Raw genomic sequence first — 15,848 nt, forward strand, 5'->3', positions numbered from 1 at the left:
TTCAACCTACTGAAACCATCTGTGAAACTTCAGACAGTTTCTATTGGCCGAATTTAAATAGTCAATACAGCATTCTTTGTTTTGTTAAAGATGTTAAATCTGACCTTTTTCTAAAAACCAAAGAATGACATCATTGTGCAGCATTTAAAGAAACAGAGAACATTTCAGCAAGGCTAACCACATCAAATACTTTTATCAACCTTACCAGATGATCAGATAATAGTCACATCTGGTTTGTGTAAACAAAATGTTCAACGTTTATATGTACTAATTGCAGCTCAGCTGATCTCAAGATAATGATGATGAGGCAGGCCATTTAGAATCCACTGAATCCCTGCAGTGCAGGAGGCCATTCGGCCCATCGAGTCTGATCTATGCCTCAGCTCATTCTTCACCCCCCCCCCCACCCCTCCAAATCCTTGTACCCAACCTAACCCGCATATTTTTGGACTGAGGGAACTGGAGCACCCAGAGGAAACCCACACAGACACAGGGAGAACGTGCAAACTCCACAGTCACCCAAGGACGGAATTGGACCCAGGTCCCTGTTGCTGAGGCAGTGCTAACCGCTGTGCTGTAGGCCCAAATATTTTCCCACCATTATCAAAGCTCTGCCCATGACAATTTTTGATGCCCAAAACTAAATTTGCAATGATTTCCAAAATAGTCTCCAGACATTCGGAAGTGAGATTGTAGCAGGATAGACAAATATTGCTGGTCATATAGTCCACATGACTCACATCTGGTGTTAAATCCACTATTATGGAATAATAGTATTTAGCATCTTTTATTTAATTGGTGAATTGGTTTCTGCGCCATTCTCTCCGCCATTTTGGTGAAGTCATTGTAGGTTTGATGCACTAAGAAGTTTGTTTTCCCCCCGAGCCACAATATTGATGAACTTTTCAAAAGGAGCATTTAAAAAATAAATTCACAGATACTCAAGGCAGGCTAAAAAATTACTTATTTCAACTTGGCACTGATGGCACATCATGTCCTTTTAGAGGTTGTCCCAAGGAATACAGCAGTTTGACTGTGGCTACAACACGCCTCAGCACCAAGAACGCTACTTTTCAAATTAAGCCGATAACGCAGAATCAATTTTTCCAGATAATTTAAATCTTTGAACTAACGCACACGTAACTTTAACATGAGCATTTGTAAGTTTCATGATCAGCGATATCTCTTCCAAATTCATTAGAGAACCCATCAACAAATGTTTGTTTCCCTTTCCTAGGGTCAGGGAATAATTTGCCAACATCACAGTAGACCCTTAGGAGGGTGTGCAAAAAAAAAAATCAAAAAAAAAAAAAAATCACCCTATTTCTAATTTCCATCACCCCATTTCTCTTTGCCCTCAGAAAACAGGGCTTATAGGGCAGCACGGTGGCAAAATGGGTTAGCCCTGTTGCCTCACGGCGCCGAGGTCCCAGGTTCGATCCCAGCTCTGGGTCACTGTCCGTGTGGAGTTTGCATATTCTCCCTGTGTTTGCGTGGGTTTCGCTCCCACAACCCAAAAAGATGTGCAGGGTAGGTGGATTGGCCACACTAAATCGCCCCTTAAATCGGAAAAAATGAATTGGGTACACTAAATTTATTTAAAAAAAGAAAACAGGGCTTATGAAGTCTAACCTGCTTTTGGCCACCAACCTCAAAACTCTTTTCTCAACTTTTCCATATACATGTTTTCTGGTTTATTTAGAACAAAATATTCTATTATACACAGTGGAACAGATTTTGGCCAGAAGAAATTTCCCATTATGATTCTCCTTCCATCGTGTTGAACACTGATATCTTCAACTACATTCGGGGCGGGGGATGGGTTGACCTGTCTCTTATATACTTCCATCTGCCCAACCAACATTTTAGATTGTTCAATCACCTCCGCCTTTGGTTGACTTTTCACCCTCGCCAATATTATATATAGCTCATCTTTCCGCATAACTCGGATACTTATGGACAGGGATCAGCCTCGCTTCTCATTGGACTGCACTACTTTCAGTACTTCAAAGTCTATCTTGTGCCTTGCTGGCCAAAACCATGCAGTTTAGACTAAAACCATGCAGTTTAGACTATGAAATTTAATCCTGCTTTTCTATTGACTATTATTCATTTGCCCATAATAGTTAAAAGATGAAAGGTACGGTATTTTTTTTTAAATTCAATAACAGGAGATGGGCGTCGCTGGTTAGGCAAGATTACCCATCCCTAGTTGTCTTCTTGAACCACTGCAGTCCTAAAGGTGTAGGTACACCCACTGTGCTGTTAGGGAGGGAGTTCCAGGATATTGCCCCAGCGACAGTGAAGGAACAACTATATATTTCCAAGTCAGGGCGGTGAGTGACTTGGAGGTGAACCTCCAGGTGATGGGGTTCCCAAAGATCTGCTGCTCTTGTCCTTTTAGATGGTAGGGTCGTGAGGTCAGGAGGTTAGTTACTCTCCATAGGATTCCTAGCCTTTGACCTGCCCACCACGGTACTAATGCGGCTAGTCCAGTTAGGTTTCTGATCAATGGTAGCCCCCAGGATGTTGATTGCGGGGGATTCAGCGATGGTAATGCCATTGAATGTCATGGGGCGGTGGTTAGATCCTCTTGTAGGAGATGGTCATTGCCTGGCACAAATGTAACTTGTCTACAGTCAAGCATTTCATAACATAGAATAACCGTTTTTAGAATAGCCGTTTTTTCCTCCTCAAAAATGAAGTGGCAAAGTCCTGATACTTGGCTTTTACCCAATACCAAAATATACTACAAATGACTGTGGTAGAATCACAAGCCTATTCAAACATGTATTTTAAAACTTTTTCAATGCAACCAAAATTAAAACCAAACAAATGTCCAATAACTTCCTACCATAAGTTTGAGGAAAAATGAGAATCACACCTATCTGGTTTAGTACCTGATGTGGAATTCATCATGGACGCAACTATTAGCGGAAATCTATCGGAGCCATAAAAGTGACTGGTCACTGCTTTTGATCAACAAAAACAGCTGACCAGCTATCCGTGCGGCCACAGCAACAGTGGTGCATGTTTAAACAGAAAATGCCTTGCATTCCCTCAAACAAAGCAGGTTAATGTACTTCAAATGTATGCATTTACTGAATAAACATCCACTACTCACTCTATGATCAGAAACATATGCACACTGCTGGGCATCTGATCATTTTATCACTAATCAAAATACATTTTAATTTGCGAACAATTAAAATTGCCCAATTGGATACCAAATAGATTTGCACAACTCTGCCAACATTTGCACAACTCTGCTATAGACAGACCCAAATGTAAAATGAGTTATTTGCATCCAATTTGCTCAGGACCTCTTATCAAGTGCAGCAGTGAATGCCTTTAGGGCACACTGATGTTAAGAGCAAGAGCAGAAGCGTACATGCAAATAAAAGGGAAGGGAAGGAGCCAATTGATGAGGAAATGTTATAATCGAACATCAAAAACTGAAGAAACTTCGAGACAGCTCTAGAGTTATTTTGATCCATTGGTAGTTGGAGGGTTAAAGTAAGGTTTGTATCTCAATACTTTCACTTAAGTGCAGATACATCCTAGTACTGCCAGTGTAGAGGTGGCAATACACCAGGCACTTGGAGAAAGGAGGCCCTCTGTGCCCTATTGGTTATTACTAAAGCATCTCGAGGAGTTGGAACCAAATTTAAGAGGTAATGCTGCAGAAAACACAACAAGATATACCTGGCCTAAGGCTACCAGGCAGCATGTGTTCTAGCAGCAAAAGCACACGGTACTCTCTTTCTACAATGATGGATTCAACAACAGTTGAATGCCTAGAATGCCATTCAGTCCATTAGGTCTGTACAAACCACCCAATCTAAGGTCACTATCCCACTTGTTTCCCAAGACATTTAATATTCTTTTTCAGGTATACCACATTAAACTGAACTCCTATAATTTACCCAAATATCTGAAAGTAGTCAAACAATACACAGAGAAAGGTTTCAGTTGGTACAAGATCGAAATATATGGTAGTCTGTTCCATTCAAGTGGAGCGATTTTGCTCAACAGGAAAACAAGGGAGCAAGTAGTCATGAACTTACTATTCCAGATCAAGGGTCATTAAGAGCACTGCTCTGCATCATACATCAGAATTTCAGCATGACGTATTTCAATGCCTAGTTATGGACCTTTTCCTGGCCAACCTTATTTAACCAATGAAACCCAAGACGTGTTACAAAGCAATGTGTCTAATATGCTGCACGTTATTCTGAACATCTTGGAGGTGAACGGTTTTGCCAACATTGTTGAAACTTTGCATGCCAGAGAGGAACAAAAAAAGGCTGTGTGCAGAATTTCTAGTGATAGACCTTGTTTTGAAATCAGCAGGGCTAGCCGAACTGCTTGCAGCTCAATTCCAATGTAGGCATTAAATACAGCTTTGGATCCATACTCCATGTCCACAAGTATATGGCCCCTTCTATAATTTCAGACAGAGCCACCAAAAGCACAACAGTAACAGAAGCAACTACTGGTATTATAATCAGCCAGGCATTCAGATGTAGTGCCAGTGAGTCTGCCATTCTCATTCCTCTGGGACCAGGAACCTCCTACAAGCATTAAATATCTCTCAAAGCAAGGTCTAGTCACCCTATCTGTAGGGGTCCTTTAATTTACTGGTGCTCTAAGATTAACTACCATAGCGGATTCCTGAGCAAAGCTCAAGGCTGCATTTTACAAATTATGTCCTGCATTTCGGACTGCCATCAGCATATATTACGCAGAATGCCCCTGGTCCTCAAATGAATACAAAATCCACCTGCTTGTTTGAGCTGGGTATTTCTAATATCACTGGTCCCCACATCCATAGACTCAGATAAAGTGCAACGGGGTAGCTGGACAGCAGGAAACAATTTGTAACGAGACCATCCAGAGCTAGGAACATCAAAATGCACACGTACTGTTAAATCCCATTTTGAAAAAACACACCAAAATTAACTAGGCAAAGGTAGAATCTGCTCAAACAAAGCAGATTAATGTACTTCAAATGTATGCATTTACATATTAATTCCTCAAGCTGCTCAGAGCATGCAGTCATTGTGCTGATGCTTGCACCCCACAATTTTAGACCACTTTGTATTCATTTGTTTCACAAGCCAACTCCTGCCATTGATGCAACTAAATCCAGGATCCTTATTGCAACAATATTACTTATACAACCAGTTGACCAGAATCGGAGATAAAAAGCAACATAAAATCTAATTCAGTCCATTGAAGCAGATCACTTTTCAAAGGTTACACTGGTTCATCAAATACAACAGAACTTAACATTAATTGCACAATTATTAGCAAAGGATTGTATTTTTGCCACGACCCCTACATTCTATCCTGGGATACACTTGCTTTATTAAAACAAGAGGCCTTCGCACAAACAGCTTGAGGAATTAATCATAGAATTTACAGAAGAAGTCATTAGGCCCATCGAGTCTGCACCAGCTCTTGGGAGAGCACCCTACTTAAGCCCACACTTCCCCCCCCCCCCCCCCCCCTATCCCCATAACCAAAGTACCCCACCTAACCTTTTTGGACACTATGGGCAATTTAGCATGGTCAAGTCACCTAACCTGCACATTTTTGGACTGTGGGACGAAACCAGAGCACCCGGAGGAAACCCACACAGATACGGGGTTAAATCCTATATCGCACTTTTAAAATAGTGACGTATTGAGTAAACGTTTACCTTTAAATCTGTGCTGTATTCTCCTGTAATTACAATAAAGCTTACCACCTTCTGAAGGGCAACTAGGGATGGGCATTCAAGGCAAAACAGGATGATCCAGGAAATGAAGAATGGGTTTCATCACTAAGAACTGTGGTCAATGTAAAGAAAATCACCATATATGGTTTAGCAATTGTGTTATTGAATTGAATTCTTCAACACAATTAGATTGCTTAGAAGTTTCAATAGCATCAGTTTCGCTGGGGTTCCTTCAAGTGAGAATCATATCTTTCCTCCCATCACTACATACGCAAGATGTAAACGGTCTGAAAATGTCAACTTTTTCTGCATAATCATGAGCAGGAGATATTTTCCAGTCCCTCTACATAGTATGTGTGCAGTCATGGGAGGAAGGACAATTCTAACAGGAGGAAAACCCCAGAGGAACTGATCTTATTAAAATTTCTAAGAAATATAATTCTGTTTTGAAGAATTAAAGTCAATGCAGAATCACTGAACCATATATGGTATTCAGCGTATAAAAGGATTTTTGTTACATCAGCCATAGTTCTTACCGATGAATCCATCATTCTTCATTGCATGGATCACCCTTTAGCTTTCCTCCGGAATGGTAACTTTTGTGAACACAGAAAAGTACAGCACAGGGTCAGGGCCTTCAGCCCTCCAGGCCTGTGCCAACCATGCTCCCAGTCTAACCAAATATCTTCTACACTTTGGGGACCGAACCCTCAATTCCCATCCTATTCATGTATCTCATGTGACTATCGTACTTGCTTCCACCACCACCTCAGGCAGCGAGCTCTGGCACCCACTATCCTCTTAAAAAATAAACTCCCTCCTTCCCCCGCGTCCCCTCTAAACTTTGCCCCTCACACCATAAACCTATGTCCCCTAGTAATTGACTCTTCTACCCTGGGAAAACGCTGACTATCCACGCTGTCCATGCCCCTCAATTTTGTAGATTTCTATCAGGTCAACCCTCCGTTCCAGTGAGAACAACCTGAGTTTATCCAACCTCGCCTCATAGCTAATGCCATACCAGGCAACGTCCTGGTAAACCTCTTCTGTACCCTCTCCAGTAATTACTGGACATCCACAAAAGATAAGCTTTGCTTACCAAATAGTCAATAGATTAAAAATGGGATATAGGTTCTATAATTTAAGGATCGAAGACTCCTTGCTCCAGTGAAACAAGTGCACCCTAATACAGGTCAAGTATCTTCATCCGTAAATCTGAAAACCAAACATGTCCCAAAGCGGTATTTTTTTTTAATAATCGCATCAACGTTCAGCACCGGAAATCTACTTATTTGTCTAAACTGCTCACAACAAAAGCCGCATGGTAAATATGTCAAAATGACTGGTACCCTGTATTTATTATTCAGTGATACATCTAATTTTACTAGCCATTTTTATATACTTTAGACTATAGCTAGTCAGCCTAGGCTATTGCAATGAAAGTTTATATGCAGTATCTGAAAACACAAATTATCCGAAATGCAATCGACCGAGGGTTTTAGATAAATGATACTCAAACTGTATTAAATTTTACAGAAGGATAGAATGTTGGCATCATGACAAAAATACAATCCTCTGGTCTTAATTATACAAGATGTTTTTCGTTCGAAGTGAAGATATCTATGTGATACACCTTAAGTTGCAAGATATCTATCTAGAGATGTTACATTTGCAAAAACAGGATGAGTTTAGAAATTTGTTGAACTCGGCGGTGAAAGACGGTCTGCCGTGGGCTGGCAGCAGGATCCACCACTGTCAATGGCATTTCCCACTGAACCCTCCCCACGCCACTGGGAAACCTGTGGCTGGAGTGCGCAGTCAGCAAAACTGGAAGACCCCATTGGTTGGTGTGAACCGCTAGAAGATCTCACCCATAGTCTTTCAAAAAAATTGGGCTGCCTGATTGAATTTTATATTGTTCTTTTTTCTAAGTCCAAGTAAACTTCTACATTTAAAATGAGAAAACTCTTGCTGGTGCCACATTACCCATTTATGCTAGCCACAAGAAAACAACTCATCAAAGCTCAAATATTAAGGTTCTGGAATGTGAAGTGCTTGTTTCTGTGATAATTCACTGTCAAGCTTAAGCTGCTGGAAAATACCCTTGATGAAAATCAAAATTACATTTAACCTCAAATATTACATATCAGCTATTGAATACTCATTTATGCCTTGAACCCGATCAGATGTGACATAAGGAAAATAAACAAATCTGATGGGCGCGATTCTCCACTCCCACGCCGGTTGGGAGAATCGCCTGGGCCGCCAAAATTTCCGGGGACGCCGGTCCGACGCCCTCCCGCGATTCTCCCAAGCGGCGGGAACGGCCCGGTCGAGTTTCACGGGCCGCAGGCCGGAGAATCGCCGGAGACGCCCAATATGGCGATTCTCCGGCACCCCCGCTATTCTGAGGCCCGGATGGGCCGAGCGGCCAGGCCAAAACGGCGGGTCCCCCCCGGCGACGTCCACACCTGGTCGCTGCAGTCGTGGGCGGTGCGTGAACGCTGGGGGGGCGGCCTGTTTGGGGGGGGGGGGGGGCGAGGGGGGGATCCTGCACCGGGCTTCACCTGGAATGCGCCCACCGATCGTCGGGCCATCCTCTCTGAAGGAGGACCTCCTTCCTTCTGCGGCCCCGCAAGATCCATCCCCCATCTTCTTGCGGGGCGGATTTAGAGAGGGCGACAACCACGCATGCGCGGGTTGGCGCCGTGTAGATGACGCGGCCCCGATCCTGGTCCATTGTCAGGGCCTGAATCGGTCGGGACCGGGGCCGTTCCGTTGTCAACCTCGACGGCGTTCACGGCGGCGCGGCCACTTCGGCGTGGGAGTGGAGAATTCCGCCCACTGTTTTTGCCTCATTATGAAAAATAATACACAAATATAAATAGCTGCCAGCACCTGTGGGAAAAAGAGAGGATGCAGGAGAAGACAAACAAAAACTGGAAAAATCTATTGAGATCATACTGAATGATTTCTCCACAATAAATCACACTGGTGTAAAAGGTGTGAAAAATCTGTACATCATATAAGTTTTGTTCAATATGAAGCATTAAAAAATTATTTTTATGCTGCAATTAGTCAAGCAATCATAAGACAAGATTGAAAAAAGACTCATCAGCATGCACGTACTAAACATACGCCGTAAAACAGATTTATATGTACACTTACATATATCGGGAGACAAAAATCGCACTTGCCACTTATTACGGAAATCTGGGACTTTCAGGGTAGCACCTCCCTCCACATTACTAATACTCAAGGATCAACAAAGTTTTGAATAAAACGGTACTAATTTCCTGTGGAACTAAACACCATGTATGTGAATTTCTATATTTTGCCAGAAAAAGCATGTTTTTAATTCTTTTTCACATTTATTTACATGGTCCCTTCTACTCTCACTTGAGAGAAAACAATTACTAGTTCTGTCTTCTACCAGTATTGTATATGGACTGAATCATTTCCTCCAGCAACTTCCGCAAGTGTACACAAAATAATTTGACATTATTTTTGCCCCGGATAATACTTTGCAAAATTTCAGGTGATTGAATTACAATGCTAATACCAACTTGGCAATGTAACAAGTTTGTGGTCAATTATAACCAGACCCGTAACTAGTAATTAGTTTTGTTGAGGCCAGGTCCAAACAGTTCAAAACAAACCTTCCAACAAATTTGCACAGATCCTTTCCCAGCCTCACTAATGCCAAATTCCACATCGTACTCCCCATTCTTACACTTGCTTTATCATTCAATTGAGATATTTTAAAAATATGCTGCCAAATGTTAGTACACCTTGAAAGTTAAAAACAAGAATTACTTTTGACTAAATCTATTAAAATTATACACAACTGTACGAACTTCATAACAGATTAAACAAACTACCTTGCAGGTGTTGAATATTTTAGGCAGAGGTAGATAGATTCTGGATTGATAAGTGAAACAAATGGTATAGGGATAGGAAGGAAAGCAAAGTGGAGGCCACAATTAGATCACCCATGATCTTATTGAATGGCAGAGCAGGCTCAAGGGGCCGAATGGCCAACTCCTATTCCATGTTCACAAATGCCAGCTGCAAGTGAATGAGTAGAAAAGTAAAGAGATTTTGCTGCAATAGCATAGAGCTTCAGTGGGATCACATCTGTGGTTATGTACAGTTTTGGTCTACAGGAGGATATACATGCCACCATATATGGAGGTGCAACAAAGGGGCACCAGCCTAATGCCTGGGATAGCAGGATTGCCTATGAGGAAAAATTGAGGAGATTGGACCTGTATTCTCGGAGAGTTTAGAAAACTGAGGCGCAATCTCGTTGAAGCAAACAGAGTTCTTACAGGGCAGATGCAGGTTGTTTCCCTGGTATGATGGTCCAGAACCAGCTGAGTCTCAAATAAGGGGTAGGCTATTTAGGACCAAGATGAGGAGGATTATGAATCTTTGGAATTCTCTGCCCCAGAGGGCTTTGGAGGCTCAGGCTGAACGTGCATAAAAGAAAGTCTACATTAAAGATATCAGGGATATGGAGATAGTGAAAGAAAATGGCATGGAGGCAGATGATCATCCATGATCTAGTTGAATGGTGGAGCAGGGCGAGTTGGCAAATGACCTACTCCTATTTTCTACATTCCTGTTCTCCAGTAGGCCTTTAAAAAGGAGTCAGAAGGTGAGTTACTTGCCTCAGAATTCAAATTTCTGAGATGCTCTTGCAGCCACAGTTTTTAGATCATAGAATCCATACAGTGCAGGAGGCCATGGAGTCTGCATCGTCCCTCCGAAAGAGCACCTTATCTCTGTCCACGTCCCACCCTCCCCTATCCCCGTAACCTAACTGCACCTCCCTGGACACCAAGGGGCAATCCACCTGAAATGCACACTTTGGACTGAGCACCCATAGGAAACATGCAGACACACTGAGAACGTGCAAACTCCACACAGTCACCCACGGCCGGAATCGGACCCAGGTCCTTGGCAACGAGTCAGCAATGCTAACCACTGTGCCATCATGCTGCCCGGTATGCTGGTATATTGCCGGTCCAATTCAGTTTCTGGTCAATGATAACCCGCAGGATGCTGATTGTGGGGAAATATAAACAGTGACAGTGGACATGCAAACTGCACAATGTATAGTAACAATCTTTATCAGTGTCACAGGTAGGCTTACATTAACACTGCAGTGAAGTTACTGTGAAAATCTCCGAGTCGCCTGTTCGGATAAACAAGGGAGAATTCAGAATGTCCAATTCACCTGACAAGTCTGCATCGACCCTCCGAATGGTTCAATTCCCATACCGGCCTCCCCAAACAGGTGGCGGAATGTGTCGACTAGGGGTTTTTCACAGTAACTTCATTGAAGCCTACTTGTGACAATAAGCGATTATTATTATTATTATTATTATTAAGAGCACGTCTTTCGGGACATGTGGGAGGAACCAGGGCGCCTGGAGGAAATCCACGCAGACACAGGAGAATGTGCAGACTCCGCACAGACAGACATTGACCCAAGCCAGGAATAAAAACCAGGACCCTGGCATAATTCACAAGTGAGGAAAATGTGCTATAGTTGTACAGAGCATCAGGCAAGGCTTTGGAGTACCATATATAATAAAAACAGAAAATGCTGGATAAACCCGCAGGTCTGGCAGCATCTGTGGAAGGGTCATATGGACTCTACGTTGTTTCTCTCTCCACAGATGCTGCCAGACCTGTGTTAATACAGCATTGTTTTTATTTCACATTTCCAGAATCCACAGTATACTGCTTTTATTGGAGTACCATGTTCAGCTTTGGTCACTGAACCGCGGGTACAGCACAGATTCCATTCAAATGGTAAACATGGCTTAAAGAATTATGAGATAGGTTCCAGAGATAGTTTATATGCCCTACAGCAGTTTGTATTTCCTAGAGTACAGATGGCTTGAGGTGTGACAGATCTTTAAAATCATTTTGGAATTTAATAATAATGGTAGAGGAGCCCTTCACTTTCAACTATCAATTAATGCTGCAGGTTTCATTTGTTGATCCTCCATTGAGCATATCAACAACCAAGCAGAGTTTCAATTTGATGGTCACATGGCCTCCTGAGAAAATGTGAGTAACCACCACCTCGAGACTCGTCACGCAGCATGCCTAAAAGCATGCCTATAGCAGTTACATTGCAGAAGAGGCCTTTCGGCCCATCGAGTCTGCACCGATGTATGAAAAACGCCTGGCCTACCTACCTAATCCCATTTGTCAGCATTTGGCCCATAGCCTTGAATGTTATGATGTGCTCATCCAGGTACTTTTTAAAAGATTGTGAAGAAACCCGCCTCTACCACCGTCCCAGGCATTCCATACTATCACCACCCTCTAGGTAAAAAAGGTTTTCCCTCAAATCCCCCGAAACCTCCTGCCCCTGACCTTGTGCCCCCTCTGAACTGACCCTTCAACTAAGGGAAGCAGCTACTCCCTATCCACCCTGTCCATGTCCCTCAATCTTGTACACCGTGTCAATTTGACAGCATTTCTCCTTCAGCATTTCCCTTTGACTGACAGTGATGGTGACATGTGATGAATCGGCACCAGTCAATTTAGAGTAGATACTATTTGCCTTGCAAGTTAAAGTTAGATCCTAACCAGGAACAAAGTTTTTCGGCACGATCAGTAGAATAGCAATGTAAATAAAGCTTTGCATACAAGTTATCCATTGTGCTATTCACTAGTGCTGTTTGGGGGGGGGGGGGGGGGGGGGGGAGAATTGGGCATTGTTGGGAGGGCCAATTATTAGTGTGCAAAAAAAACTAATTGGCAGTAACGTCAATTGCAAAACAACATTGATGAACTGCTCAACAATGTCAAATTACTTGCAGACAAGCAACGGACAGAGGCAGTCAACATTTTGGGCTAGTTATTTAATCCCAAATTTGGCAATTTCTTAGAATACAGCGGAGGGCCCCAGACAATTGGCCAGCTAAGCACCAGTCAATGAGAATCTTCAGTCAAATAGAGATTGCAAGAATGTCTGCTTGGGCCGGACTCTTGGGTGGCTACCGGTCATGGGGCCATACCCCAGTCCAAATCCGAGAAAAGAAAGCCAGGAGGGGAGAAAGAGGCAGGAGAAACAAATAGACACTTATTTTCATTGTCTTGGAAACTCCATTTGTCTGCAATGAAGTTAGTGTCCTCAGGGGAAAAAATTGGGTCAGACCAGCATTTGCTAAAACCTACTAACTGTATATATTATGATCCCAGATAATCAAAAACATTCTTGGAGCCATATCGGTTTCACCATTAGGACTTAACCCAAGTTTCTAAACTACTGCCCCCTATTCACAATCATTTAACACAAGCTTATTTGCGACAATAAAATTTATGAATTTTATTGTCGCAATTATGAACTGTTTGAAACATCAACATGCAAGGTTCAATTTTTATACAGGTCACCTCAATCACATTTACAATTTTCTTTCTCACTACCTCTCCAATCTAAACAGGAACATTATCAAAAAACTCCAAATTCTTACATTAGGAACAGGCAAAGTTTTATTAAACTAACACGAACAAAAAAAGTCAGCAAATTCCTTTAAAATTTACTAGTCCATGCACAAGCGTTATGACAATGTATTCATGTACCATCAAAATTCTTATAAAAATAATTGCCACTATAGGACACAAATAGAAAATTGCAAGTAAATGTTCAATTTGATACAAGAAAATCCACTACTCCAACTTCACAGTTCTACAAATTCACTTACGTGCAGCATTCAAACTCAAAAGATTAACATTCAAAATATTTGGCTGACTATTCCTTGAAAGTGTTCGGCTACATTTTGCATTCAATTTCCAAATGCTGTGATTAATTTAATTCAATACCCCCATGAACGAATCTGTTGGTACTGTAATTCCCTCCAAATCCCTCCCCCTCTTCTTTTAGGATCCTCTTTAAAACCCTCTGTTGGGAAGATAAAAAAAGCAAATGACTGCGGATGCTGGAAACCGAAATTTCACACTGGACAATCTCTCTGTTGGGACGGTTTGCCTATACCAGTAACTTCTGTTATGCCTCTGAAGCACCTCGATACTTGTCACTTAAAAGCGCCGTGCAAATTAAAGCTGCTGTACGTTGTTGCCAATTTGCAATGGTACACTTTACAAATTAATACCGCACAGACCGCTACTGATCTAACATTCCCACCACCTAAACTAGGGTCAAGCATTTAGACCGTTTAAATTTAATACACAAAATTACAAACATATTACCTCACTCGCACAAAAATATTTCGCCTTAAAAAAAGGGTCTAATTTCAAATGCTGAAGAGGCTCCAGGTATCTGGCATGTGTGCACATACTCTGCGCTCTTGCGCTCGGAGGTGCCAATGTGAAGACGCCTAGTGTCTGAAACCCAAAATACCAGGGGGGGGGAAACTCAAACGCGTGTCTCAGTTCACGTGCTACAAGCAATCTACTACGTTGCCTCAACTCACAGGCGAAAACTAAACTGGGAAGTGACTTACAGACGGGGCAGATTTTGATGAATGTAAAATAAAACACTTAATTTTCTCGTCCCCTTAATCAAAAATTTACCGGGGGGGGGGGGGGGGGGGGGAGAGGTGAGAGAGACACACACACAACCGACAGCAACATTTCGCCCCTCAGCAACGACCCAGGCTGCACGACCGTAAAATGGTACAAAGTCCCGGGCTGCCCGTACACCGCAATAACTTCTCAGTCAGCTTCAGCAACGCTTCCGTTTTGTTTTTGTGCCAACTTTCCAAATGAACATAACTCAGGACCGGACACACCGGCAGAGAACGGTTGGCTCTTCAAAAAGATCAAACAGCGTCGGTCATATGACTTGTACCACAACCGACGGCACATTCAAAATCTGCACGGGAAGCCAGCCTGGGCACAACACACCCCCCGGCCCAAAAACATATCGAGCCTTCCATGTTATCGGGCAAACTACATGTAAACTACATGTAAAGGCTCCGAGCAACACCCACTGTTTACATTGAGGATCTCGATCTCTCCCCCCCCCCCCCCCCCCCCACCCACAAACCAAACCAAACCCTCTCCTCTAACCTTCACATTCCTCCCACTCTACTCATTCCCCTTTTATCCGCAGTTAAAACACATCAATGAAGTTGCCCCACACACCCAGGCTGCCGACCCTGGGGGGCTCCCCTGTTGCGGGCCATCGCCCAGCAGCGGGAGCCACTGCCGCTGTGTGTAACCGGGTGGATCAGCTCCTTTTACCTGAAGGGAGGGCCTATATCCATGAGGATGGCTCCGGCCGAGCCGCTGATCCCATATCCCGCTGCCCCGGCAGTGCCGCCGCATTGCGCGGGCTGCTCGGCTCCGGCCGCGGGGAGACACGGCTCCAAACTCGGCTCCTTCTCCACCGAGGCGTCGAAGTCGACGCTCTTGACTTTACGGAGGTGCTTCCTGTACAGGGCGAGCTGCCTCTGGGCCGAGCCCGGCTCCTCACTCAGCTCCGAGCTCTTGTTGCTGCCGCCGCGGCTCCCCGTCCCCGTGTCCCCGGTAAACACCGCCCGGCTCCCACTCCCCGTGTCCCCGGGAAACAGCACCCGGCTCCCACTCCCCGTGTCCCCGGGAAACAGCACCCGGCTCCCGGTCCCCGCCGACGCCATTTTGTCCTGTTTCAGTTCATGGGGCCCCGCAGTGCAATGGGAGAGATGATCAGCCTCTTCCTCCCCTCCGGCAGCAAAGAGCCGGGCGGAGCTCCTCTTCAGCCCGGCCACACACTCGCTCTCACGCGGTGACTGGCTCCGTCAATAAGCACCAGCCCGGCGGCCGCGCTCACTCATTCACATCCTCCTCCTCCTCCTCCTCAGCCCCGCTCCGCCCCCTCCACTCCGCCGCCGTTAAACCGGACTACAGGCGGCCCTGCTCAGCATTAATGCCGCGGTTAATAACATCTCTCCGAGCGGGAGGCCGCACTCACTGACTGCGTCTGACCCACCGAGCCGGTTTCACTCTTATGACACAAACTTTGCCTTTTCCTTTCCTCTCTCGCGCGGGGGGGGGGAGTGCCCGAGTTGCTGCTTGTTGTCGGCCCGGCCCCATCCCTTATATGGACAAACCTCCCTGGAGTTCGTCCCAGCTCCTCTCCTTCAAACAACCAACCTTC

General features: G+C 44.1%; 1 protein-coding gene across 3 annotated transcripts in view; it reads right to left on the reverse strand.

The window, feature by feature from the left end:
- Positions 1-15,799, reverse strand: part of map3k1 (mitogen-activated protein kinase kinase kinase 1, E3 ubiquitin protein ligase) — a 130,943-nt gene extending 115,144 nt beyond the window's left edge. Inside the window, exon 1 of one of the 3 annotated variants that reach the window (XM_072497005.1) lies at positions 15,663-15,799. In XM_072497005.1, the coding sequence (XP_072353106.1) occupies positions 15,663-15,784 (122 nt within the window). In that variant the 5' untranslated portion in view covers positions 15,785-15,799. The other 2 variants (XM_072497004.1, XM_072497006.1) reach the window with 2 other exon arrangements.
- Between the last annotated feature and the right edge of the window lie 49 nt (positions 15,800-15,848).

Source organism: Scyliorhinus torazame, chromosome 3 (genome assembly GCF_047496885.1).
Source record: "Scyliorhinus torazame isolate Kashiwa2021f chromosome 3, sScyTor2.1, whole genome shotgun sequence".
Lineage (NCBI taxonomy): Eukaryota > Metazoa > Chordata > Chondrichthyes > Carcharhiniformes > Scyliorhinidae > Scyliorhinus > Scyliorhinus torazame.